The following is a 27,230-nucleotide window of genomic DNA, read 5'->3' on the forward strand; positions in this document are numbered from 1 at the left end:
TTAAAAGTTGTAAAATGATGTCATGGGGTAGGACTAGATAAGTCTAACTTCTTCCTACTCCGTTCAAGCATGTACTAGGTATAAGTAAATTGATATTGGATTATTATTGTTGGATATGTGTAAAATTACATGTGTTGACATATCAACTGTTTTACATGCTTGAACGAATAAATCAAATCAAATCAAATCAATCAAGATTCAAACCCCAATCTACTTTAAAAAAAACTGTTTAAAAAAGATAAAGCTTTGACAAGAAAGGGCTGTAACTAAAGTTGTGTTCAATGTGTATTACTCTGTAGATATGTTTTTGATGAATCAATTGATTGGGATATAAATGTCAGAAAAAAGTGAAAGCCCACTGAATTAGCTGAAAACTGCACATAGTGTTGGTGCTCTGGAGATATATGGTTTTAGTACAGTCCAAAAATATATGATCATAGAAGACTTAGAAAACAAACAAACAAACAAACAATAAATAAAAATAAAAGCTTGCAATTAAAAAGTTTGCACCAGTTAATTTTTAACATTTTTAGCTTAAACTTTTCACTTAAACAAAGGTTGTTAGTTTTGTGTCAGTTGAATAATACGTTAATCGATTCTATACCTAAATAATTATGTATTTAAATTGGATAATTCTATTTATTTCACACAATTAAATAAAGGATCACTGATGACTTTCACAGTAACTTACCCTTTTTGTATTAACAACAAAAACTCTAATGTAGTGAGTGGCATAACAGCGAGAACCAGTGGTGGCTTTAATATCTACCTGGCAACAGATCCTGTCATCACATGAATATCACTTGACTCCTATTAAAAATCTGCTGCAGTGAACTTGTTTCCCCCTTCTTGAAGTAGCTTGGCCAAGGTCACTGCAAAAAAAAAAAAAAAAAAACACAACAACAAGAAAACAGAACAAAAAACAACAAATCTACAGGATAACCTTGTCAAACTGAGCTGCATATGTCCCCAGAAATGCCATGGATCACACTTTCTCCAAGATTGATGGCGTTATTTTCAAACTGTAATAAATCACACACAAGTCAGTGAATAGGCACAACTCTGGGGGTAATTTTCCAGCTGTTGTATTATTCCTGTTCAGGTTTGTAATACAATCTAGACTTTATAATTTATTTGTAGGTGTGTTTTTCTTCTTATTTTGAACAACTCACCGGGGTGGAAAATAAAAAAATAGCGAGTGTCTTTAGGTGAAAAACAGAATGGAAAGTTATGCGCACAGTGCAGAGCTGCTGAGTTACCACGTTGCCCCATCTAATGGTATTTACTGTCTCAGCAGTTACACATCTGGGTGTTGGTGACAGGTATGTAAAGGAGAACCGGGTACAGATCCCAAACATGCCTGAAACTTTCACATAAGGACTGTTACTTCTAGCTTACTTCCAACTGGCAGTTTAATAAGGGAAAATGACTCGCAGTGTGCATGTCTTGTCAAACTACAGAAGGCCACACAAATAACTTCAGCCAATCAACACTTTTTCTTTAGGGGCTCATATTTTCTGAATAATAAATTGACACATGAACAAAAATGTATTATAAATGAAAGAAGGGCAACAAACATATAGCTAACTGGATATGTGTGCATATGTGCAACAATATGAATCGAGTAAGTCAGCAGAATCCACAAATTGAAATGGCTTCCTCTTCATGCTGACAATATGACATGATCATGAAACCTCTTATAGTGGTTTCTGATTTATAGAACCTACTCTCTTATATAAAAAAAAGTCACGTTCATCCTCAGAAACAAGCAAACATGGTTGGATGTAAAGTGTCATCTCCTATCTTTCTGTTTAAGACACCACTCATAAATTAAGCTGAGAGAAGGCAACGGACTTCATATTATTTTAGAAGCAGTTTTAACTATTGTCCAGGTATTTCAAGGCTAAATCTGTGCTTCTGACCATATAGACTACCAGTCAAAAGTTTGGATAGGCTTTAACATTCAATTGAATGGAAAAAGTGTGTCCAGACTTTTGACTGATATTGTATATGAAGTTTATTCAAAACTGTAGAGCTCAATTCGTGATATTGTTCATCTCAACATTGTAAGAGCAACAGCATTTCACAAACTAATATATCTTCAACTGCCTGACATTTTGTGTTTACAGGTTTGCCAAATTATTGTTCTTATTTTGTGTGAAAAGTAATTATTGTGCACAAAAATGCTAATGGTATGTTTTTCATACAGATCAGACAGTGGAGTCCATCAGCTGTGCACTGTTTTGGCATTTGTGGGGAACAGTCAAATGTCTGAACAGCTGGCGACTCACAGCGCACCGCCTGGCGCCCACAGCTCTCCGGGCTGATAAGTGCTGTGAAAGAGGCAGGGGATATTCATTCAGGACTGAGACTCGCCACATCCTCAACAACCCAGAGAGCAGTAAAGTTGGATTAAAAACGCCATCCTGGGGATCTAGAGCGCTAACAACTAAACTAATGTTTCAGCGTAATGCGCCCTGGCGCGATCAGGAGCGCAACAGAAGGTGAGCGGTCATGGGCGAACATTTGTCCGTCTAAGTCAGTGACCGAAAGCGAACAAGGTAACCCGGGGACAGAAGAGTAACGGGGAGCCACAATGTCTAATTCTGCCCCCTATCAGGGAAGCTTACGGAAGTCTTCTGGTGTGACACGTGGGAAGAGACCACCGGATTTGGAATTACAAACCAAGTTTAGCGCGCCCGAACCAAGAATACCTGTGGAGAACAACACGTTGTCTGGAACTGACAAAATGCAAGAAGACAGCAACACTCGCGTCGAGGTACCCCCTGTTCTCCCCCACCCGCGCCTATCTCATCCCCGGATGTCAGCGCGGATGTCAGTGTACAGCACCGGTCCAGTCCGACATGTCCTCACCCGCGCTTACATCCAAGGACGAGTGTATAACTTCCTGGAAAGGCCTTCTGGCTGGAAATGCTTCGCATATCACTTCACAGTGTGAGTGTTTTTATTTTCATAATCATCCAGATACATGATGTATTCAAGGGTGTAATTGCAACTCTAAGATCCTAATTAAACAGGGAGTTAATTACGCATATAGAGCATCAGAAGCCCGTACTTCAAAGCACTGTTAATCCTGTGCATTCTCGAAACATGTTGCACAGATATCACAGCACAACTCGAGGTCCCTCTAGGAATATTATAAGGATATTTTAGTCTAGCCATTGCAGATGAAAAAATATCAGATCATTCATCACAGACAAAAGACTCCTCAAAGGACCACTAAAGGAATATTATAGAGAACTGTGATATGGGAGATGATTTTCCTCAGCATCACTGAGCATTTAATTTTTAGTTTGTGTGCAGCAGTACAGATGTTTCTCTGCTTTGAACTTAGTGAGTCTGTAAAACAGAACGTTTATATTGCTAAAGCTCCAATGTTATGACAATGTCACATTATATTTTGCCACCCAAAACTGATCAGACACTTTTGCCATTACACCAGTAATGTAATTCCAAACAATAATGTTTCTTTTTTCCAAGTGTAATCCACTGACAGTCCAGTAGATCCAATATGGAGCGTCCAGGCAGGCAGAGGTTTAGGAATGTGGGATATGATGTTCCAGCTCACCCCCGTGTGTCTTCACTTGGTGGCACTGATAGAAAGCAGCTAAACTTGACACTGTGTGTGTGTGTGTGTGTGTGTGTGCTGTGGAGGCGGTAGCGGCCCTGTCTGCTGCTGCCACCCTCTGACCCTGCAGTGTCGGAGGGGACACAGGGGAAAGCAGCCTGTCGGAACAGGTTAGAGTCTCAGTGACTCAAGGGGAGCAAGAGCCAATGAAGTGCAACTCAAACACATTACAACCTTACCACGGGTAACTGCACACTACACAGTAATATACAGTAATGGCTGCTATGATTACAGGAAAGCATCAAACATTTTAATATTATTTGACTCTGCATTAGGTGTAAATCAACCAGTGCTTTAACCTTTCTTTAACTGCTGATTCCAAGAAGGCTCAAAATGTATGAACTGACAGGAAACACCACAGTGTCAGTGTCACATTTGACTTTTTTTGGCTGTGAATTTTGGCAATAAACTAGAAAACCGTTGTTTCAGTGATGGTTGGTTGTTTTCTGCAATCAGTGTTCACATTTGGCTACTGTTTACCAGAACTGCTTTGCCTTCAGTGACTAAAAAGGATATGATTGCAGCAGTTCCCTTGTTGGTCATAAATACTTTGTGGAGTGTAAACAGTCTGCAAGAGTGATGCTGCACTTTGTAGTTTGTGTACAGTTATGGAAAACACGATGGCACATGCTAACATAACGGCTTTATTTCTACCTGTGACTCTATTGGATGACTGTTGCAAATTAGTTGTTGGCCTATGTAAACATCATTTTTGATATATAGAGTTGGCACAAGCACATGGTCAAAGCTGAACAAATGTAATCTTCACACATTTCATTAAGTCTGCTGGAGCCACCCAGGAGATTGCACCAAGTAAGGACACGCATCTTTGAATTTGTCTGTGTATATGGGCTCCAAATGAAGTGAATAGGAGACAGAGCAGGACAGAAGTGTTAGAGGATTGCACCTTGAGTTACAAAGATGACAGGAAGCTGTACATCCAAATCCCCAAAACCTACAATGTACTTAAAAGCACGTTTCGCTGCAGAGTTAACCAGCATATCCATAGTTCGAGTTTTGTTACATTTCATTAGGTAGGATCAATCTGATAGTACATCATAGTGTATTTTAGACAAAACTCTCTCAGTTCTACCACCAGGTCATTGTTTTAGGAGCATAATACTGGGAAGTCTAAGCATCCAGAAGGTCTTGGGGTCAGTGCCATACCCTGTTGTGGCTGAGCGAGAGAAAAGCAGTTAAGAACAAATATGGCCTTATCACGAACGTCAGTGAGCTGAGGCCTTATCAGAGGTACCCTTGTATGTGTGTGTGTGAGTGTGTGTTTGCACATGCATACAGTATGTATGTCAGTTTGTGTGTGCTATGCTTACAGAGACTCTGGTCTGTTTTATTCTGGTAGAAATAACTCAGTAGTGCATTTCCCTGAAAAGGAACATGATATTTAGCATTACAGTGTTAATAAAGTGTATCCCATGCTCTCATGATAAACACTTTAGAAAGAAAGAGCAATTATCCATGTTTTATTTATTACTTTTTGCTGGCTTTAGCCCGACACTTGCTTGGTGACTGTCTGCAGTGTAGTAGAGTTTAACAGTAAAGGCAGTATTTTAGTCGGGAGCAGCATGGATCCACCCCACATGCTGTTTATAAATGAGTCGACCAGGAGAGTTAAAAGAAAGTACAAGTCTGAAGGTGTTTTTCAGACCTGATATTCTGTCAAATGAAAAGCAGAGATGGAAGTATGGAGATTTGAGTTCGGGTCAGGTTCCACTCCCGAACTTCAGATAATTACATTATCTCCATTTCACTAGCAGGGACCTGCCCTCACTCAGTACGAATGGAAGTATAAGGATAGAGAATGCTTGTGAACTTCACAGTTTTGAGGAAGGCTGAGGAGGTCGCGTGCTCTCAGGCACTGGCAGACCCCCAAAAACCTTCAAACAAATAGGTGCAGTCCAAGTGGCTAAGAGTCTCGAGGTTTAATTCAATCCATTTTCAATTCAATTTATAGTATAGCGCCAATTCATGATGATAAGAAAACCCAACAAATCCCCCTTGAGCTAACATTTGGCAACAGGGCCTCGACCGGTTGGGGTGAATCGGTGAACCATTAAAAAAAAACAGCTGGTGCTGTACAGACAGGAGTACTCATTTTATTTGTGAGCATATAACCCCATACTAGCTGACTGAGACTTTTATGGTGATCGAGCCTTAAAACCGCAATTCAGTAAACTGTATTTTATCCTATATAGCATATTCATCTTAACTTCTGCTTTGTGTTGCTTTTGCTTGAATCACTTTTTGTCTTTTATCACTCTAACGCACTTCACAACAGTGATAAAAATTAAGTATGATTGTTGTTCCAAACAGGAGATTTGACGGTAACAGCCAGTGACATGGTCACCAGCGTCACTACTAACTCTTATCCTGTCCCCTGCTTTGTCTCTACACTCACTGCACAACAGACTGCAAGTGAATCTGTCCATCAATAATAGATAGGAGCAATGCTTTGGGCCTTTGTTTAGAGTTCGGTGGTGCCTATGTAGCCGAGCCAATGTATTATTTTGTCTGCTGCTACACCAAGCCCACAGGTGCCAGCCAGTGACACAGAGCCTGTATTATCTATAGGCCTGGAGGTGAAGGAAGTGAAATACAATGGTGCAGTCAGCACACAGGGACTGAGGAGTCAGGAAGTCTCAGATGAATTCAAAGTGAAGCAGAAACGTATGCTCAGCATACTGACTGTGCATGTTTACTGTCACTTCATATGCTTTGAAATAATGTAAGCAGGCATCACTGATAGATTATAACCATTAGCATGCCAGAGAAGTTGCTTTGGAAAATTTGATGTTCATTTGTATTTCTTGTGATCCTCTGCCACATTTGAAGATAAGATTTTTTAAATTGCAGCTGTGTCTTAACTCAGGAGCATTGTTTTTGTCGTGCTTGTCTTAATAGACAAGTCTGGCCAGCTGCTTTGTAAGTTGTGTTATACCCCATCTACTCTGAGCACGTCTCTCCTCTGACTTTTATCTGTGTTGACGTGTGACGTACATGTTCAAGCCAGTCGCTTGTGTGTATGTGTTAGTTTAAAGGGGGTATTTGGATTCCTGGCCAGTCTTCAATAACTCAGGCTGTAGCATGCAGTGATAAGGGCTTTCATGATGCTAACAGACTGGAAACTAGAACTCCCTCTACACATAGTTTCCATCAAGTCTTCTCAGTAGGAACAAGCAATTCTTTAGGAGCTTTCTTTTGGAAGAATTATTGAAGTCAATAATGACTAAATGACAGTAATTACATGAGTGATTTTTGTTTTTATTTAGTTTGTTGTGCATAGCTAAATATTACAAATCACAAATTTGTCTCAAGGGGCTTTATAGTCTGTACAACATACATCACCCTCTGTTCTTAGACCCTTGAATCGGATATGGAGAAACTCCCCCACAAAAAACCCTTTAACAGAAAAAAAGGAAGAGCAACAGAGGAGGGATCCCTGTTCCAGGGTGGACAGACATGCAATAATTGCCATGTGTTCAGAATAAATCAACATGAAGAACACTGTATAAACAAATTTGAAAAAATTATCTGGGAGGATGAGCCAACTTCCAGTGCCTCCAAAAAACTTGAGCCACACAACATCCCCTCCACAAAAAGACCTGGTAGGAGGAGAGACTACACAACCATATGAGAGGCAAAATCCATGCAAACACTGCACACATACAGGGGAAAGAGACAAACGCACATCGGAGAGAGAAAAAAGGACAAAGGGAAGTAGCAAACAAACAGGAAATTACCAAAGGAAGGGAGAGAAGGACATAGAGGCTGGAACTCCTGAAGAACAAAGATCCAGATCCAGACAGCTGAACAGGCACTGACAGCCAGAGGAAGGAGAGGTCCCAGGATGGCCCATGGTCCAGCACAGAGAACCTGAGCGACAGCGAGCACAGGGAGGAGGAGAGAGAGAATGGCACACCAGCTTGGATGCTCATGTGTTTGAGGGAAAACCAAACAGCGTTAGAGATGTAGTGGTTTTCAGAAAGTTTGCAGTAATTCTATCAGCAGGACAACATGGAATATGCTGTATATGACTAGATTTAATATACTGTATACATCAAGTCTGAAACCCATCACTGGGAGAATAGTAGCAAATATTAGGCACAAAGCAATCAAGACTTTGCCACTAGTTGAAAATAGCTGTGCCTAAGTACAACCTCATATAAAAGCTCTATACTACTATCTCTTTATATATTAAAAAGTTCTTATTACTTTCAAACAGTTTAGCCAAGAGGGACCATTTAATTTTGATTAATATCTGATTGATTTTTACCTTACTTAAAAGAATAAACAAAGGCAAGATTTTTTGGGATCTTTGCGTTGTCTTGTGCATTTTGAGTGCTTATATGTACGTACATATTATCTTGCCCCAGGTGCATATAGTATATGTAAACGTATGGCAGATGCATGCAATATTACACAATAGCAGTCAAACTTAATTTGGTCAACTAAATGTTCAGTAGGCATTAGAACTGTCACTGCATCATGTTTTCAAATAAATAATTGGGGCATGGCTACATTTGTAAAAGGAAACTAGCTTCATAGTGCCTCCACATAATTTTGTTCTGTCTGCCAAAAACCTCAGATGCTGTCATATCCGTTTACCGTAGAAGTTCTGCCCTTCATCGCCATGTCCTCATTGCCAGTGGTGATGACAAGAAAATCACTTTGTCCTTGCCCCAGTGCTGGCATTTTTGCAAAGTTTCAATAAAATTAATTAATTCTTAATTTTCTAAGATATCGTGCTAACAGACAAACTGTTAGAATGGGGTGAAAGCATGCAGCAACCCCAGCTTCAACTCTGATAGCAGAGGCAGTATTGCAGTAGCAAAAATGCACTGAAGACTGGAACTGAGGCTGTTCCAGGCTTGGCAGGCTGAAGCACGTGAAGAAGGTTTTGAGTTTGAGAATGACACCCCACCTATAAAGCAGTCAGCCTTGCTTTCCCATTTTCCACTGCTGCCATTAAATTAGATCTCTCCCTCTGACTTTTATGATCAGCTCTGAAAAATGATCACTAAAATTTATTTGGAGTTCCAGGGTAGTATATGTACACTATTGTAGGTCTTTGTTGTAAATATAAGCTGCTCTTTTTTTTCTATATAGTATACATGGTCATAAAAGCTTCAGAAATCTGGTTGGTCCCCAAAATTATAATTTCTTTTAAATAGCATAAAAATCAAACTTTCATAAGAGAGTGTTACTTATGTTTTTGGTGTAGTGTCACAGCAACATGAAGCCTTCTTTCACAAAATCACAGAAATAAAATATTTTTGTGTTAAGTAGGTGGAGGAGTTAAAGAAGCATTGTTGTTGAAACAGCTGGGGGGGGGGGATTATATGATAAGTTTATCATGCACTTGGCATTCATATAGTAGAGTTCAAACGTGCCACTGTGTTTCCTCCAGAGGGCTGTCCTTGAGTGTTTGCTCAAATTCAGTCAGACACATTTCATGACAAAAATACTAAGCAATGTGTTGCTGTCTTGAAACTTGTTTCTGACAGTTGTTCAGAAGCTCAGACTCAAAACAGAACACAAAAGTTGACTGAAGTTTTTTTTTGTTTCAGTTTAAATCAAAGTGTGAACTGTTGACAGAAATATGAGATTGGATGCTGAAAAGTGCAATGAGGAGACTTGTGCTTATATGACTGTTGGAGGTTTGAGAAAATGATGTTGATTAACCAAGAGCCAGTCCAATATTGTTATGCAACTGGATGAAATAAAGAAAAAATAGAATGATCACCACTGTAAAGCTTTAGATCTTTCTCACATTCAATCAAGACTGATATATGATCTGCTTTATTTGATATAGGTTTTTCATAGTTCTGGCCTGTCTGATCCTCAGTGTCCTCTCTACGGTTGACCAGTACCAGGACCTGGCTAAGAAAACACTCTTCTGGGTGGTGAGTTCTAAATCTAATCTGGTCTACTTGTTTCATTTGTTCAAGCAGCCTATTTTATTGTTAAGTGACATCTAGTGGTCACGTCAGACATCATCAGTCTTTAAATAATATGCCCAAAAATGACATATTTACATTCATGTGACAAAACCCTATAGTAACAATGTCAGGAGCGAAGGATGAAGTCAGCTGATGTTATAAACCAACAGAGACGCATAGGGAGCAGGTCAAGGTAGATGGTGTGCTCGACAAAACATTGGACTTTAACATCAAAGGCCGCTGTTCATTTCTTGCTTCACACCAACAGTCAACACTTTTTACTGTGACCACAATCATCCTTTATCCACATGTTTATTACCCAACTGACTGCATCTTCATGCAGAATGCAGGTCCATCATTATTGCAGAGCTGTTTATACTCAGACTAGGGCTATATAAAGTTGGATGGTGTGACACATCTAACTTGATACTATTCTCTTTTTTTAACTCTTTGGATTGAAGCATTTTTCCACTACAGGCACTTACGTGAAGCCTCCTATACCCAGTAACAAAGACTGAGTGAGCAACTGTATCAAACAGCTTTTGAAGAAGTGTTTATTTACAGGGAATCTCCACAGTGTACCTTACACTAAATGATCCTGATCAGTGGTTCATGGACCACATGTATCTTAAAGATATAAGTCAGGTGATTGAGATTTGAAAGAATCTAAATCCCAAGAGCAAGTTGCACCTTTTTTCTTATATCAACACTGTTTCCAGTGTACTGTACTGTAGGCACTATAGCCTTTCCCCCCTCTGTTGTCTCTTTATCTGTTCTTTCCTTTGATTTGCACCATCTGCTGTGCACTGTTTTGTCTGTTTTTGTTGGTTGGCATCTCTAAACAGGCCTGATTCTGATATATTAAATAGCTAAAGAGGAGATTTGCTCATATTCCATGTAAAACTTTACATATTGTCTGACAATTCAAGTGAAAATGGGACATGACACTGCTGCCTTCAGCCCTTCTGTTGTTAGTCACACAGAGGAGCCTACAGAAAGACTTTGGAAAAGGGTAAACTACGGTCCAAAACTCCGACAAATAGACAATGTATGTGTGCAGGGTTTCCAACCCAAATCAAAACTACATAGACTTTAAAAATAACTGCTACTGTATTTTTAGTAGCATTGATAGAACAGATGATAGATCATGTGTTGAACTGTCTTGAACTGTGTTTACTTGATGTACAATATATCTCTGTTTTGGTGGGTTTCTGGTTGGAACCCGTGAGCTCTCATTGTTTTGGTGGATTCTGTGGATCATTTTACACTCATAGCCTAGTTCTGAAAAAATAGACTTGAAGCAAAAAATAGGCTTCAGGTTGCAGCTATGTGTGTAAAGAGCAAGTGACATGCCAGCTGACACACAACAGTGTAGACAGCTGGACTGATTAATATAGCAGTTTTTTGGCTGTATGACGCAACTCAGCTCAAATACAGGGCTATAGTTCTATATATGGGTCAGAACTGGATCAGCTTTATTGTGGGCGATAACAATCCTGTGAAATATGCCCAGATTGGCACAGATACGGATACTTAATAGGCCTATCAGACTGGGACATCTCTAGTGTCTAAAGTTAATGTGTGTGTTTTTGTAACATTAGCGACCGAGCATGATATTGATTTTATCTTTGCACTGAATAATATCATTTTAATTTCAGAGTAATTCAAGCTTTTTGTAACTTTATTGTTTTCTGTCGCACAAACTGGAGCGTTTTATTGGATTGCTAAATTTACTTGTTAGTTAGTTAATGCTGGCTTTGGAATGGAGACTAGAGTTTGTTGAAACCGGACATCCATATTTTACATTGTTGCTATGAAATAGCGGCCAGGAGCAACTTACGAGTTGCGTTACATTTGACGGTGCCTGCACGCTGCTTGCTATTTAGCATAGTTAAAATGAAGGGAGACCACACCCATTTAGCACAAAAGCAGCACTGTGCCGTTTGGGTTTTGGAGCACACTTATGATGTCACTTTGGCTCTAGTGGCTAAAAGGAAATTAGGTAGAGTAGCTTTAAGAAAGCAAAGTAAGAGTGAGAGTAAACAGAACTGCACAGGATTTTTTACAGACAATTTCAGGGTGTCCCACTGGCCCCAGAGGGTGCAGCACAGCAGACTCCACCTCTAAAATCAGTAATAAATTGGATAAACTGAGACCCCGGCTACTGAGCACGTTTAAGCAATGGGTGGGTCACTCAAGCTCAGACAATAGAATACTCCAAGAAAGGATTAAAAGAACTTGAGACTTGAGGTCTGGACCATGCCACATGTGGCAGGTTTACCTTGCCTGAGGATAATTGGATGAAATGGTCATGGGCTTTCACAAACTGGCACATCAGACCCTCAGATCCTACCGGTTCACTGTGGGATTCATAGAGATTCAGGCTATTGCAAAAGTTCCAATGTCTAAGTCAGACCCGTAATTAACGAAGTGTGAATTTTGTTAATAAACAGCACAGTGTCATCAAATATACATGTTATGGCACAATGTTGTTGCTCATCCTCTGGACATATTTAATCATCTTATTTTCCTGTTCTATGGAGATAATGAATAATTAATATTTGCTCTGCTATTAAACCTATCAAAATCTCAAACATGTATCGTTTCCATCCCCATCCCAAAGGGACTGTTTTGTAGTTTGTACTTTCTAGTTTAGAGATATTTGCCCTGAGCCTGCCATTCTTTCATTCTTTCCTCCCCACCACAGAAGCACCTCCTTTGTCTTGTTTCTTTCTTCCTGCACACTCAAGGTTAACAGAAGCTACTCTGTTCTTTATTTTGAGATGCATCACTGGCTCACAGTGTCTGCAGTAGTGTGTTTAGCCAGATGCTTGGCAGTTTGCCACATTTCTAAAAGAATTTGTTGGTCTTTTGGGTCCAACATGAGCGTAAACTACATTTTACTTTATTCTGTAATGAAATCCTGGCAACAAGTTAGTCAAAGAAAGCATTTTGTGTGTCTCATTTTTACACAAAGTAAACCATTTGATTCTTAATTATGTATGTTTATTATTTTATAAGCATAGTGTACCTTTTACATGTACAGTATTTCAAATGTACCGCCCCTCTCTGAGTCTGTGCCCCGTCCTGGCCACTTTGTCTAAAAGTTTCTGGGTCTGCCCGTGGTCAAGTGGGGATCGATAATGGATTTATTGGCAATAAATTTTTAATTTATCACCAGGAGTTTTTAAAAGACATAGCTGTAAATTGTTGACAGAACACTATTTATTCAATGTAAACTTGTTCACCTGCTCTAGGCTGTATCATGTGGTAGAGGACTTTATCTAAATTGGACAGCTTACAGTGCCCTGACATGTTTAAATCAGATTTCAAAAAGTGTGCTCATAAGCTAATTTTATTTAATGTTCATTTGTATAGGGATGAGTATACAGAATGAACCAGGACCTCAGCATTTGTAGCCTAAGATCATTTTTAATGCCGGTTCCTGACAAAGATATTTGTTTATTACTGTAACCATGAGGATGAAGGTCCTGTAACCTTGATGAAGTACAGTATTAAACCAAATCACTAAACCTAACAAAGTAGTGTTTGTGCCTAAAACCCAGCTAAACCGTGTCATTACTGTAATCATTAGTGTGTGTTTATGATTGTTTCCATAACCACGAAGGTCCAGTACTCTTTCAGGTGGAACCGTCATTTAAAGCGTGTGGTTGTTACCATAACAACAGAAGTCTGGTAAGTGTGCTGCTGGAAGAGTCCTTTGTATCAGGACAAAACAGGTTGGAGGACGTTACAGTTACTAAGCAGCCACAGTGCAAAAGAGCAGTGAACTAGTAAACTAAAAAGTCATCAAAACTACTTCCAAAATTCCTTTCTTTTTCATGCTGTTGTGAATTTTTGCCTCTTGCCTTCTCCCCGTGGATTTAATGCTTAGTTTGGACTGTTTTCATGTGTTTGATACCTGTTTTGACCTTTCTCTCAGTGTCTGATTCTCTCTGCTTGGTTTGACTCCCTGGATTGAAATGAAGTGTTTTTTTTATATTCCCTGTGCATTTGAATAAACACTTTACATTACCTGTCTGCCAGTCTGTGTCTGTATTTGGGTCCTAAGTAATAAATCGTGACACATTCTTGATCACGGAAACAGAAGTTGACAGTGCAATCTCTGCAAAAGGTTCACTTTTTTGATTGGTCTGGAGTTTTTTGGCCATAACACATGGTCATGGTCAAGAATGCAGTGTCAAGCCCCATTTGTTGAAGACCATGTTATACAGTCAAAAGCACTGGAACAAGTGAGTTGGCTACTATTTCCAAGGTCAGAATTAACTGTCAGACTCAGCTACAAGCATCTGTTTTGTTTCTCCCCTTTCTGTTTGTTAATGTATTGCTGTTTTGGATAGGCCATTTGTTTTTCAACCTTGAAGTCCTTTGAGTAAACAGAGGAAAGCATTTTTCATATTAGCTTCGAAGAGCACAGTTTTACATATTAATCCCATTTTTGTTTTACAAGATGTGCTACTTTATATTCACTGACATTTTAATCTTTGGCTGTGAAGAAAAATATCTCCAATAATTCCCTGCTGTACAACATAGATCACATCTTCTGCCTGAAGCCCCCAGTTTGTTCCTCTCATCATTCACTGCAACAAGATCAGGCCAGCATTAAAAGTCTACAAAAGGCTGTTGATTTACTTCAGACTGTTTCCAAATGCTTGTCAGTGCTTAAGAGATACATGAAGGTAATTGTAATCTCATTCACACCGGTTTATTAATTTCCAATGGTGTAACTGTGCGCTGTAACAATTTTTTTAAACATCTATTTGTCCTCAAGGATCACCAGAGGAAATGTGCTTGGACTAGAAATAGAGCAGCTTTGATAGATAACCCTTAAGGGCAACACACACTGGCTTGCGTCCCTCCATCAGGATACACTGTTGTCCTAGTTACCCAGCACTGACATGCGTCTAAACAACATTCCCTCTCCAGACTGAAACATTCCGACCACTGTACACCTTCATCTTCCGTTTGTTCTGTTCAGAGCTTCTTTTTTGTACCTTTTGCAATGGCTAATTACAACGGATGAAGGAAAGCTTGTTGACCCACAGTGCAGGCATTGTCTGGTGAGTCATAGCTAGAGATAGAGTATCTGCTCCTCAGGTGAGAGATCAAGTAAAAACACACACAATCTGAGGCAACAATCACGTCATGGTGGAAGTGTTTGGAGCTGGCCAAACTTTCCAGTGCTTTCTGGTTATACTAGGCTTTGTAGTCGCCGGTGAAGCACTCATAATATTCAAACATTATGAGCAGCAGCTGTGATACTGCTTGCTAGAGATAAGTCTTTCTGTAATATTTCAGAAGTCAAGATGTAGATACAAACTAATGCTCTTTATGATTAGACAGCACCAGGAATGGAGGATGTACTCAAAATATTTAGTGAAATTGCAATGCCACATTGTATGAATATACAGCATGTACTCTATATAAGCAGCTTTCGATGTTTTAGTGGAGCTGGTGGAGCTGGTTTTAACTACTATTAAAGTATCTTCATCCACGATGTTTTTGTCAAAAATCAGCAAGGCTGAAACGCGGACATACTCACTCTTCTTGGTAGTCCCGCTCTGAATTCGCACCGCTCCCAGTGTGTGTTACGGGCATCATGTCGCCCGTGCTGCTGAATGAGAATAATCCATAATGAATTGCTTTGACATGATCGTGTTTGTGTGAGAAGCTGTGCATAACAAAACGGAGGAAGGTGGGGCAACAGCTGTGCAACAGTTGTATCTATAATTTAATATCTGTTTTAAAGCTCACTTTGCTGAAGTCTGAGCAGGTGTTCAGCTGTTGTTGCACTGAACAACCTCCCTCACCATCTGATGTTTGTTTATTCCCACCTGTCCTCCCTCATTTGTTTGTTCTGTTTCCCTCATTCCTCTGACAGGAGATCATCCTTGTGGTGTTTTTTGGTGTGGAATATATTGTCCGACTCTGGTCAGCGGGCTGCTGCAGTAAATATGTTGGTGTCTGTGGCCGACTGCGCTTTGCCAGGAAGCCAATATCTATTATAGGTGGGGAAAAAAACCCATACACACACATATCTATACACCTGAACATATAAGCAGCCCTACGCTATCACTTTCCTCCCACACACAGAATTTAAACAATGTCTGCAATGGCTTCATCCTAAAATATATCTCAGACAAATTCAGCATGAAATTAAAACTGTCACTGCAATATTTTTCTCCACCTTCAGCTTTTATTTCTTAAACTTTCCTCCAGGTGCTGTTTTTTTAATACAGCAATGGATATTAGTGTTAATATTGTTTGTAATTCCTCTCACCTGCATTGATATATGGAATAATTTTGTAATGAAAACCAGTGATAATTTTTTAATAAAGCACTTTTCCCTCCACTTTTATAAAACTAGCATTTTCTTCTTTGACTTCCATGAAACTCATGTAGAGGACAACCTTTGCTCTAGTTATTTGATACCTCTGCATATTGATCATCCGCATGCTTAAGTCATATTTATACTTTTTCTCTATCAATACAGATCTGATAGTTGTTGTTGCCTCGATCATTGTGCTGTCAGTGGGTTCCAAAGGCCAGGTCTTTGCTGCTTCTGCTGTAAGGTAAGAGATGGTGTACATGTTTTGTGCAGATGGAAACTACATGGCCAAATATATGTGGCCAGTTTTTCATGGTTTGGGGTCACACACACACACACACACACACACACACACACACACACACACGCACAGACAAGAGAGTGCATCAGTTTGGGGAAGGTTTTTCTTATTTCAGCATAACAGTGCTCCCCTGAACAAAGCCAGGTCCATAAAAACATGATTTTCCCTGTTTGGTGTGAAAGAACCTGACTGGCCTCCACAGAGCCTTGATGTCATCCACATCCAACGCCTGTGGGATGTGTTGGCCAAATATATCATCCATCATCAGTCATCTTGTGGTTTAATGGTAGCAAATTATAGAACGCGTTCCCAGAAGAGGGGAAGCTGTTAAAGCAGCAGACTGATTCCCATGGTATCGCACAGTCATATACTGTATACATACATGGGTGTCCACATGCTTTTGGTCTTACAGTGTGTGTTTACATAGCTATAAGCATTTGGTCTATATACAATGTAAGCATTTACACACCTTTGTTATTTGTCAGGGGGATTCGCTTCCTGCAGATCCTGCGTATGCTCCACGTTGACCGCCAGGGAGGAACCTGGCGTCTCCTGGGCTCTGTTGTCTTCATCCATCGGCAGGTACACACACACAGGTTAAAAAAAAAAAAAACATTACATTTCTGCTCCAAACCCATCAGAGCTTCTAATTATTATTAGTGAGCTGGAGGCTTTCTGTCAGGGGATTTATAGCCTCCCTTCATCATGTAGGTTGTTATTTTTTAAATTACTATGCAGTGAAGAGAGAGAGAGAGAGTTTTCACATGAGAATACATCATGCAGCTAAAAGATATATTCAGAGCTACCATAGGTTAGGCTTTTTAGGGTTATAGATTCTTCTCCAAGAGAGCTGTTAGAGAGAGAGAGAGCTGTGCCTTCCCCCAGGGTATCATTCAGTTAAGACACAGGGGTGGCTGTGATTATCAGCAGTGGACACGGTAGTTGCCTTTGATGTCTGTGTAAAAAGAGAGAGTGATGAGCAGCATCAGGGATGTTGCTCATTCGGTACCACTTACAGTGTTTCCTTTGTGCTGGCATTGGCTGATGACCATAATGCTCCTGGCTGAGACTGGTCATCAGCAGTCATTGGCCTCAGCTGAGTGCAGGGGAGACAGTGTGGCCCTTTCCTTCCAGCTAGGCATTCACAGTGGGATATCACTCTACCTGAAACATTGCCACGTTCATGTCATTACAGGAAGATGAATGGAGAAAAGCCAGTCACATCAGCCTCTGACTTGTAATTCTAAGATGAACAATTTCTTGAATTTCTCAACTGTATCTCCCACTTGGTGAAAAGAATCAGATGTCAACAAACCCATGACTGTAAATGTACCACCCACCCACTGGTAGTTGCATCAAAATAAAATCCAGTATTAACACTAATACAATCAGTTCAGCTAATTTAGTAGGAACTATACAATGTTTGTTTGTATCTGGTGTCAAACAACAGAAGTGGCTAATTTAAGATGATAATCTGCTGTGACAACAGGTTTAGCAGTGGGGCTCACCAACTTTGCATGAACACTCCTAAAGTTGGAGTCTTGTTCCTCTGCTTCCCATTTTAGGGCACTTCAGATCAAGGGTATAAAATATTGGGATGCATTAATCATTTGCAGCCATAGCTAGGAAACATCTATCACCATGAATAATGATGGATAATGACTGCTCGTTTAGGTGTTATGTTCTGACTCCCTGTCCTGTCCGCAAGCAGTGACCTACAGTACTTCCAATATTTCAGACAAAGCAAGCACAAACTGGAGAAGAAAGTCAGGAAAATAGGAACATAATTCACTGTATCTAGGAGACATAATGTTCTTGCCCATTCCTTTAAACATTTTATGAACCCCTCAGATTTAGGCTACATGACCAAAATAATATTTTACAAAAGATAGCATTTGAATTCATTTGATGATTCCTCCATTATCCAACACTGCCATTTCCAGCAGGTTCAGGGCAGTGTTAGAATGACATGTCAGTGCTGGTGTAGACTATATGAGTGTTTTATGTGCACAGTTCCACTTACACTAGCTGGTTTAGGATGAGCGTTAATAGGGCTCAGGCTTCACACAGAGGCACAAAGGAGGCTGAAGAGAGAGATGTGCAAGATTCTGATTGATCAGAAGCTGAGATGTGTTACACAGGGGACCTTATCCATGAGAAATATGCTCTTTGTATTAATGCTCTTCTCCTTATTCCATTTCTCATTGCAACTATTCAACTATAGGAAATCATAACTTCTGTTAAGGCCTCATACAGCATCCATAGGCCTTAGGGAAATAAAGTGTGTACTCATACAACAGCCAGTGCAGTACCCGGCTGAACGCTGATGTATTGTAGTGCAAGTACAGTAGTTGTTCCTTGATGATTTCCTGACAGTTATGGTTAAGTCAGCACCAGAGTTGGGCATTCATAGTTGTATATAACTTATAACAATAAGTGAGATGGTCTGAGAGGCACACTGTTAACCCACTAACCCATATTAGTTAATCCAGTGGATATAATTTGAAAGGAGAAATGCTCTTGGACTAGACATATTCATTTGGAATCATTAGATACTTGAGATTTTGACTCTAATTTAAAGACTTAAGGCTTGGCTCAGACTCCAACCCCAGAGACTTCAGATTGACTCAGACAAACTCATGAGCATCTCTGTTCAACACTGAAGCAGAATATCTTGTTCATTCTCTTACATGAACACATGAAACTGCAGCCCCTGTGCATTAACAGCTGGAGGTTTTAAAGTCTGTAGATTTTTCATTCACTGTGATCAGTAACCAGTCTGTGTTGCAGCATTTAAATACACACAGAGGAACATTCTGGTGCTTGTTACACAGCTCTCGCTGACTCGCTGGCAGATGGGAAGCAGGCGTCTCCTGAACATGTCAGGTCACAGCAGCTGCAGCACAACTACTAAACCTCAGTGACTCAAGGACAATGCACGTGAATGCGTTAGAAGCTGGTGTGTCCGAGAATCATACTGATGAAGTGACATTAGATTTGATGTGAGTTAGGTCTGATGCCCCATGGTTAACAAAAAATTGTGTAGTTATTTGAAATACACACAGAGGTGCTGAGTAAAAATAAAGTGTATGTAGTATTTGTGTAGAACTGACAAGGATAGGTTTATGTTATTTCTGTGGAGACAAGCACAGTCATTTTCTGGGTCAGGTTTACAATAATCTACTGCTGCCCTAGAAAATTGGCGAGTGACAGTTTCGGGCTGAGACACAAAGAAGAATTTCACTCATCAGGAGTTCAGTCCAATTGAGCGCAGCGAGTGCGCCGGCATTTTGAGTGGCTAAGCAGTCTAAATCACACAGTAGGTGAGTACAAAGAGAACATTCACGTAAAGAGCTCCTCCGCAAAGCTCTAGTCCAATTACAGTCAGGCAGGATAATCGTTAAGCCCAATTAGACCCCATGAGCAAATCACAGACCTCTCCCTATTGAATCTTCAATAAGATGCTTTGCAGTTATTTTAAATACTGGAGGAGAGATTAGTTATCTGGGTTTCAAACTAATTTATAATAATTGAGTGCCCAGCTGAATTTAATCAAATCCCCTACAGTGATTAATGATTATTATGTAAGATATGTTCTCAGTATATTCTCATACTTTAAATTCAGTGATGCTCCTGGTTCTTTTGTAGCTGCACAAAGCATAATGGTACATTACTATATTATTTGGATTACTTATGTTGCCCTTTCACATCAGTTTTTAATTTTGTCAGCTAGTTTTAGATTTAGTCTAATTCTTAGTCCTGAGTTCAAAAGTCAGTGCTAGTTTTAGTCATGCCTTGTGGTGTCTTCGATTTTATGGCTTTCATCCCTGTAGCCACAGGGCTTCTCTCCCTACATCACTACACATTCAAGTCCTAATGTAACCCCATTTTTATTCTGACCAAGCCCTGCTGTTAGTGTCATGTACTTTTCACATCACCATCTCATGCTGGCCGAGCTCTTACAGCCATAGGGTGCAGCTAGGTTTGGGCTTTAGTGCTGTTAGTGGTGCACTGCTGGTGAAAAAAGTCAATGGGGATGTGATTTGGACAGAAGGGAAGAGAAGTTTGCAGCCATCCAATGACAATATGAAATTCTGATCACTTGACTGCTTGTATGGCAATATATTAGTGCCTCATTCCTGAGCGTACAACTGATCACTCTGTGTACAGGAAAATGTGTTTCACATGAAGGTATCATTACCATGCAGTGAATAAATGAGTTTGAGCAACCAGAAATCTCTTCTGTGCTTAATAAACATATTTGCATTTTTGCTATTATCCATATAAATGTGCATCAATAACTTCTCTGGTTCAGCATTACTCATTTACCCTCAGGAATTGTTGCTATTGCTCTTGCACAGCCCCCATAGCGCTCTCTCAACATTTGAGCTGTTAACGCTCAACTTTGCCAAAAGCTTGCTCAAGCCACTCAGAGACTGGAGAAGGTCAGTTGTGATTGGCCAACACTTTATGTCAGTTGTTCCTTTAATTTGTCACCCATATGTACTTAGCTGCCGCTTAAATTGAATGTGACTATACCTTTAGCTCAGGAATGACACACACAAACATTAGACTCCAGGCAGTTAAATGGTAAACTGATAAAAATGAAAGCATGGGGGCAATCAGAAGGGACTGCAAAAGAAAGAAGGTATAGATTCACAGATATTAGGGTCTTTTACACATTCCCCATGTTGTTTACTGAAATATTTAATGCGTCTGCATGTGTGTATTTCAGGAGCTGATCACTACCTTATACATTGGCTTTCTGAGCCTGATCTTCTCCTCGTACTTTGTCTACCTGGCAGAGAAAGATGCAGTTGGCAGCAGCGGCTTAACTCAGTTTGGAAACTACGCTGATGCTCTGTGGTGGGGAGTGGTAAGAATATGTGTGTTTATCTGTATGTTAAAAGTTTGTTTTCTTCACCACTGTTAGACCAAGGCCTCAATACTTACATTTACTTCAATCACTATTTTACATGGCTGATATATGAAGGATTAGGGTTGAATGTCTGTATTGTTATTGTACAAAAACAACAACTTGCCGTTTTATGGGTTTCTTCATGCCTGACTTATCTGTCTGTTTCCCTCTGCTTCCAGCCTTTATTTAATTTATTTGTTTAATTTGAGTTTAACCTTTATTTAACCAGGAAGGCCTCAATGAGATTGAAGACTAACACACCAGGTTCCAAACACCCCTAAAAACATCAGCAGCCAGTTAGAAAAATAGGTGAATTAGTGAATTAAAAATTAATTAATCAGCTTTTGTAATTATTTTTTTTTATTTCAAATACTTATTAAATCCCTGTAATTAATTTAAGATGATTTATTTCTTGAAATAACTGTGGAGGAGAAGTCCACATCTTAAATTGATTCTGATATTATACTACACATTATACTAAGACTGCAACTCTTTCATTATATCATTAACATTAATATGGCTATTAAATGTATTATGATTCACAGAAAAAGTAATTTCATCATCATCGTCTAAATATTATTTTTGTGAATTTCTCATCTTGCTAAAAGTAGGGTTTTGCAGAAAGCACTGTTTTGACAGTCTTTCAGGGAGTGAAAGGTCAGATATAGACTGTTTTATTTGTACTACTGTTGTTTTAGTAGGAGTTGTGTCAAAACCCGTTTGCACATCTTGTGGGCTGCTAATACAAGCAGCAAAACAAGTAGGGGAATATGGGATGAGAATTTATTCTCAGGCAGTACATCATACAGCCACTCTACTTCTCGGAAACTTTAGGGACACTGATATTAAAAAAGAACTTACACAAACACTGCCGTTATAAAAAAAATCTCTTCTATAAATCGTTTAGTTTCAGTATTTACACATGATATACCATGATCAGGTTTGAGTCCATTCATACACTCATAGACAGTAGAAGATGAAAAATGAGAGTCAGAGCGATGACAAGATGAGAGTTGTGGGCCAAGGGTCAGGGAAAACATATGGTAGAGTGGGGTGGAGAGACTCAGAACCTGATGATCACAACCACTGTCAAGTCCAAATGAAGTCACAGATCTTTGTACCGTAGTCACTTATAAGTCAGTCATGCTGACTAGTGAAATGACAGTATTTGAATAGTTTCCTTATGAAAGATAAATGGTGAATGGCCATATATAGTGCTTTCTGATGTTAAAGTACTCAGAGGTTTGTCTTGGAAGGCTGAAGTAAAGGGGTACAAAATATGAGAACAGTGAGAATTCACCATTTGCCATAGCTATCCCAAAAGTACAGTATCTACACTTGCATGTTGCTACTTTGTGCTGTCATGTAATTGCTGCTTCTTAATTGCATTCAGCATTTTAATCTAAGTTGCATTCTGATTTATATGTATGCATTTTAAATATTTTTCTACCTGTGTACATTTTGTATGCATTGTAATATTTGATCTATTTGTGTGCATTGTGTTTTGTGTATGAAAATGTGCTATATAAATAAACAGGCCTTGCTTTTTTTATGCAAGGAAGCACACTCAAAGTGCTTCACACTATTAGCCCATTCAGCCACTCACACAAATGCTCATACACTTACACAGTGGTGATATCACCAGGGGCAATGTGGGACTCGGTGTCTTGCTCAAGGACACTTTGACACGTGGACTGGAGTAGCCAAGAGTCGAGCAGCTAAGCCTATGTTTAGCGTGTGATTACCGCTATCTAATGCCAAATGTATGAATATACAGGGTGGTTCTTATATTAATTTCAATGTTTTTTTAAAGGTGACAGTGACTACTATTGGCTATGGAGACAAGGTGCCACAAACTTGGATCGGAAAGACCATTGCATCCTGTTTCTCAGTCTTTGCCATTTCCTTCTTTGCCCTGCCCGCAGTAAGTGGGAAGAGATACTGTAGTGCTGTTGTATAATAGGAGAACGTTCAGGCTAAGGTTACATGCACTCACAAATCCTAATCAGTATCGCTTCATCTCTGAGGTTTCCTATCACATGTTCGATTTACCCAAAAAAAAAAAACAACTGTCCCTGATGGAATGGTGGGTTTAAAAACTATGAATTCTACTAAAAAAATAATTTTCATTTTACCATTTTACTTTTAATTGCAGTTTTAATTTGTTTGGTCTTTGGTTCACGTGTAAACCACAAAATCAAGTTTTACCAGTCACTGCAAAGATTTGAAAGGTTTACAGTTAACCAGTGTTTACATCCTGCTCTACATCCTACAACAAATAACATTGACAACAATAACATAGTTGAGAAACACTTTGTGATTAACAACACATCAAACCTTAATCTTAGTTAACTTTATTTCCGCCTTTTGGATCACTTAACCCCGATCAACCCCCCACCCCACACACCGATCTCTAAAAAAACTGTGCTGCTGTTCGCAGGGAATCTTAGGCTCAGGCTTCGCCCTAAAGGTGCAGCAGAAGCAAAGACAGAAACACTTCAATAGACAGATCCCAGCAGCTGCTTGTCTCATTCAGGTATTTGACCAAAACCTCCTGAAACACAGCCATGGTGCCGAGAGGCTGAACTGTCTTTGTGTCTTGATGCTATTATTGCGATCTTTTGATGTAGCCTGTACTTTCTTTCTTGCATGGCAGATATTGGTGTGAAATTTATCCTGTGCAACCACTATATTGGTATTTTCATGCCCTTCCAGACATCTTGGAGATCTTTTGCTGTAGAGACCTTTGATACTGCCACATTCAAGATGTTTTTGAGAAAGAAGTCCCACATCACTGCCTCCTCTCTGTCTACTCCAAAGCCCAAAAAATCGGTTCGTAATCTTTTGATAGATTTCACTGTAACTTCTTCTTATGCTCTTCTTACACTACACACAGTTTCCTGTTTATTTGGTGCACCAAGGCAACAGTATTGCAGTCTGAAGCAAAAGCTCTTCAATACTGCAAATTTTACCTTCAATAAGGTTACAATGTATAACGAACATTTTTAAGACTGTGGATTGTTGTAGTGTGAAAGTGCATTGTTGTTGTTGTTATACAGTAAATTGTTGTAAAAGTAGGGGACAAAATAATTGAAACGCCTCTTTGGATAGCACAGGTTGCATTTGTTTTAGGTATGTATACCTAATAAACTAGTAAATGAGTGTATTGGTTCACTTTTGTAATGGCTCATTAGACTGAATTCATTAAAGAAATAAATCAAAGTCAGTAACAGCTCAGATGGACTCAAGGGACAAGAATCTACTTGATACTATTAACATTGCCACAATTTATTGTTATGGTGTCCCTCCAGACTAGGCCTCATCTTAATGTTGTCAAATGTCACAATAACAGCAATATGAGATGTATACAAAATAATCATATAGTCTGGTAAATTTACTGACCTGACCCTGCAACGGTAATTCCAGTGCTGCAACATTTAGGCCCTTCATCACCTCACTACTTTATTTCCATGGCTACATCAATAAAAACATGACGACTCATGCATTGTGATACGGGCTCTAGTAATATACAGTATGAAGTCAGCAACCACAGGAAGTCAATTTCTTGTGCAGTACAGAAATATTTGGTCATGTTTATGAGGAGCTGATTGACAAGTATATACATTACCCTTGCAATGTTTTGTTGCAAGAGTAAAACATGTCAGCATGTTTTAAGCATGGATAGATGAGCACGAAAAAATGTTTTCAAGCTGAACATTGTTTTGCTGTTGTGTCACAACAAAGGAACACTTTGCTGATCTGAGATATTTGCATTTCTTTGGCAGGTGAAGACAAGGAAGAAGCTGAGGAGCACTGACAAGGACAACGGTTCAGCTTCTCCCACCGTCCCCAGCATCATGTTCGACTCTTCGTTTGACAGTGGGAGGGAGCTGAGTTCAGATGTCTACAGCACTGTGTGCACAGGTACTTAACACTGGGACAAAGTGTTACTGTATGTCTGGTGCAGTTGGTTGACAACATATTTAAGAATACACACAGGCTGTCGCATGATGTTACAGTAAACAGGACTCATATGTTTTACCAAAACTGCAAATAGTCTTTACATGTGTTCTATAGGTTAAAACCAGGGTTGTAGTACTCAAGTCTGAATTGAGTCCAGATTTTCAGGACTCATAACTTGACTTGGACTTGAGCACTGATGACTCAGACTTGGACTCTGACACTAGCATTGACTGCATTTCAACTCAGAAGTTGGAGATGAGGCCTTTTTATAATAATTTGGCATAAGACACTGATATAAAAAACTGTCTGTCAGCACCATCCAGCAGACTTCCAATGAGGCATACACTCTGCCTTTCTATAAAAAATTTTTATGTATCAAATTGCCAAACAGTCTGGTGAAGCAATACACTAAAACTGTGAGAGCCGTGCCAGTTGTGTCTAATGTCTTGATGACTCTGACTTGAGTAATGGGGACTCGACTAGGACTTGACTCAGACTACACTGGGATTACTTTTTGGTGACTCAGACTTGACTCAGACTCAAGACTTGACTTAGACTCGTGCTTAAGTGACTACAACACTGGTTAAAGCAGGTATTAAGTTTCTGAGATCATGTAAATTGTTTCATTAACATCAGAATAAACATTTACATTGTCACTCAAGATGCACATAAGCATAGAAAATCAATGGCTAGTGCTTCACTGGCTGCAAACTGTACATTTACTGATGGTACTGTAGAAACAAAGCATTTCATTTAAGCATTGTAGCCACAGGAGGGGAGAGGACAAAGTCCAAACATTAAAGATGGATGAGCACAATCCAGGAATAAAATGTGCAGTTGCACTGATTAGTATGAACTCCAGCAGTGCTTTGCATAAAAAACTTCACACAGCAAACAGTACTGTTGGATCAATAATAAAGAACTGAGAGTGATGCAAAGAGGAGATTCAAATCGTATACTGCCTCCAATCCAGAGAGTTACTGCAACTGTGAAACCTTGTGGATTTTAGTGATAATAGTTCATAATAATATAATAATCTAGATGTCATCTAGTTTTATTCATGCTAGCAGTCGGCCAGTCTGTCAGTCTGTCCACCGCTTTGGTCTGGGCCTGAAATATCTCAACAACTATTGGATGAATTGCCATGAAATTTTATACAGACATTCATGGTTATCAGAGAAAGAATCCCAATAAGTTGGATGCTCCTGTGGCTTTTCTTCTAGTGCCACCCGAAGGCCTTATCACTTATCAAATTTAATGTCTTAGCGTCTATTGGATGTTGATGATTACTTTGGTACAGATAATTGTGCAACAAACAGCAACACACATCGTGTGTATAGCAAATAAATTTGTGTCTCTTCACCAGCAGATACTGTATGTCAGACCTTCTAGGCAATGATAGATACCGCACGCTTGTACTATACCTTATTCTTCTAGTTACTGTATATCACCAACACACTTTTATTTTGTCTTATAAATGCAACTCCCTCTATTGCTGCTCCCCATATGTCACTAATGTCATCATTTGTTCTGACTGCAGATGCAAAGATTTTATGACGTCAGTTAAAGTATCGATTGAGGATATTATTTAAAATGGATATGTACATAGATAGAGAGCATTAAAATAAGTGACCCGCAGCCAGCGACCTTCTGACAGTCTTTACAGGCTCAGAATAAAAGTTGTTTTCATCAGACCTACACTAGAGAACATGTTGCCTTTGTTACAAACACTCACTAATTCAATATCACCTTTGAAACTGCCTCATTCATTTTTTTTTCTAATCATTTCATTTTCCATATTTATTTATTTCTTCCCTAAAGGTTTTATCCTCATTTAGTGTTTTATTTGTAAACTCCACCTTTGGAAAACATTTATATGAATAAAAGAAATTACTATTATCAGTGCTACATGAAGGACATTAATGGGTTTTCTGTTCCAAGCAGATGAACAAGATGAGATGCTTTCAAAAGGAGAGGAATATGTATACCTTCAGTATGCCCATAATGTGTAATCATCTACCTAGACTGTACTCTTAACAGACTCTTAACTGTTGTTAATTAATTACATAATTATATAAATCCTTTTCTTATAC

At 39.3% G+C, this 27,230-nt stretch overlaps 1 protein-coding gene across 3 annotated transcripts in view; it reads left to right on the top strand.

Annotated features, from left to right (window-relative positions):
- The first annotated feature begins 2,316 nt into the window (after positions 1-2,316).
- The window catches only part of kcnq1.1 (potassium voltage-gated channel, KQT-like subfamily, member 1.1), a 32,799-nt gene continuing 7,885 nt past the window's right edge, over positions 2,317-27,230 (top strand). For 2 of the 3 annotated variants that reach the window (XM_020608787.1, XM_020608789.1), the window contains exons 1-10: positions 2,317-2,955; positions 9,480-9,570; positions 15,509-15,635; positions 16,121-16,199; positions 16,742-16,838; positions 20,992-21,132; positions 22,988-23,098; positions 23,615-23,710; positions 23,890-24,006; positions 24,960-25,098. In XM_020608787.1, coding sequence (XP_020464443.1) covers positions 2,597-2,955; positions 9,480-9,570; positions 15,509-15,635; positions 16,121-16,199; positions 16,742-16,838; positions 20,992-21,132; positions 22,988-23,098; positions 23,615-23,710; positions 23,890-24,006; positions 24,960-25,098 — 1,357 coding nt within the window. In that variant the 5' untranslated portion in view covers positions 2,317-2,596. The remainder of the gene's footprint in view (positions 2,956-9,479; positions 9,571-15,508; positions 15,636-16,120; positions 16,200-16,741; positions 16,839-20,991; positions 21,133-22,987; positions 23,099-23,614; positions 23,711-23,889; positions 24,007-24,959; positions 25,099-27,230) is intronic. The other variant, XM_020608788.1, reaches the window with a different exon arrangement.

This window comes from Monopterus albus, unplaced genomic scaffold, assembly GCF_001952655.1.
Source record: "Monopterus albus unplaced genomic scaffold, M_albus_1.0 scaffold95.1, whole genome shotgun sequence".
Classification (NCBI taxonomy): Eukaryota; Metazoa; Chordata; class Actinopteri; order Synbranchiformes; family Synbranchidae; genus Monopterus; species Monopterus albus.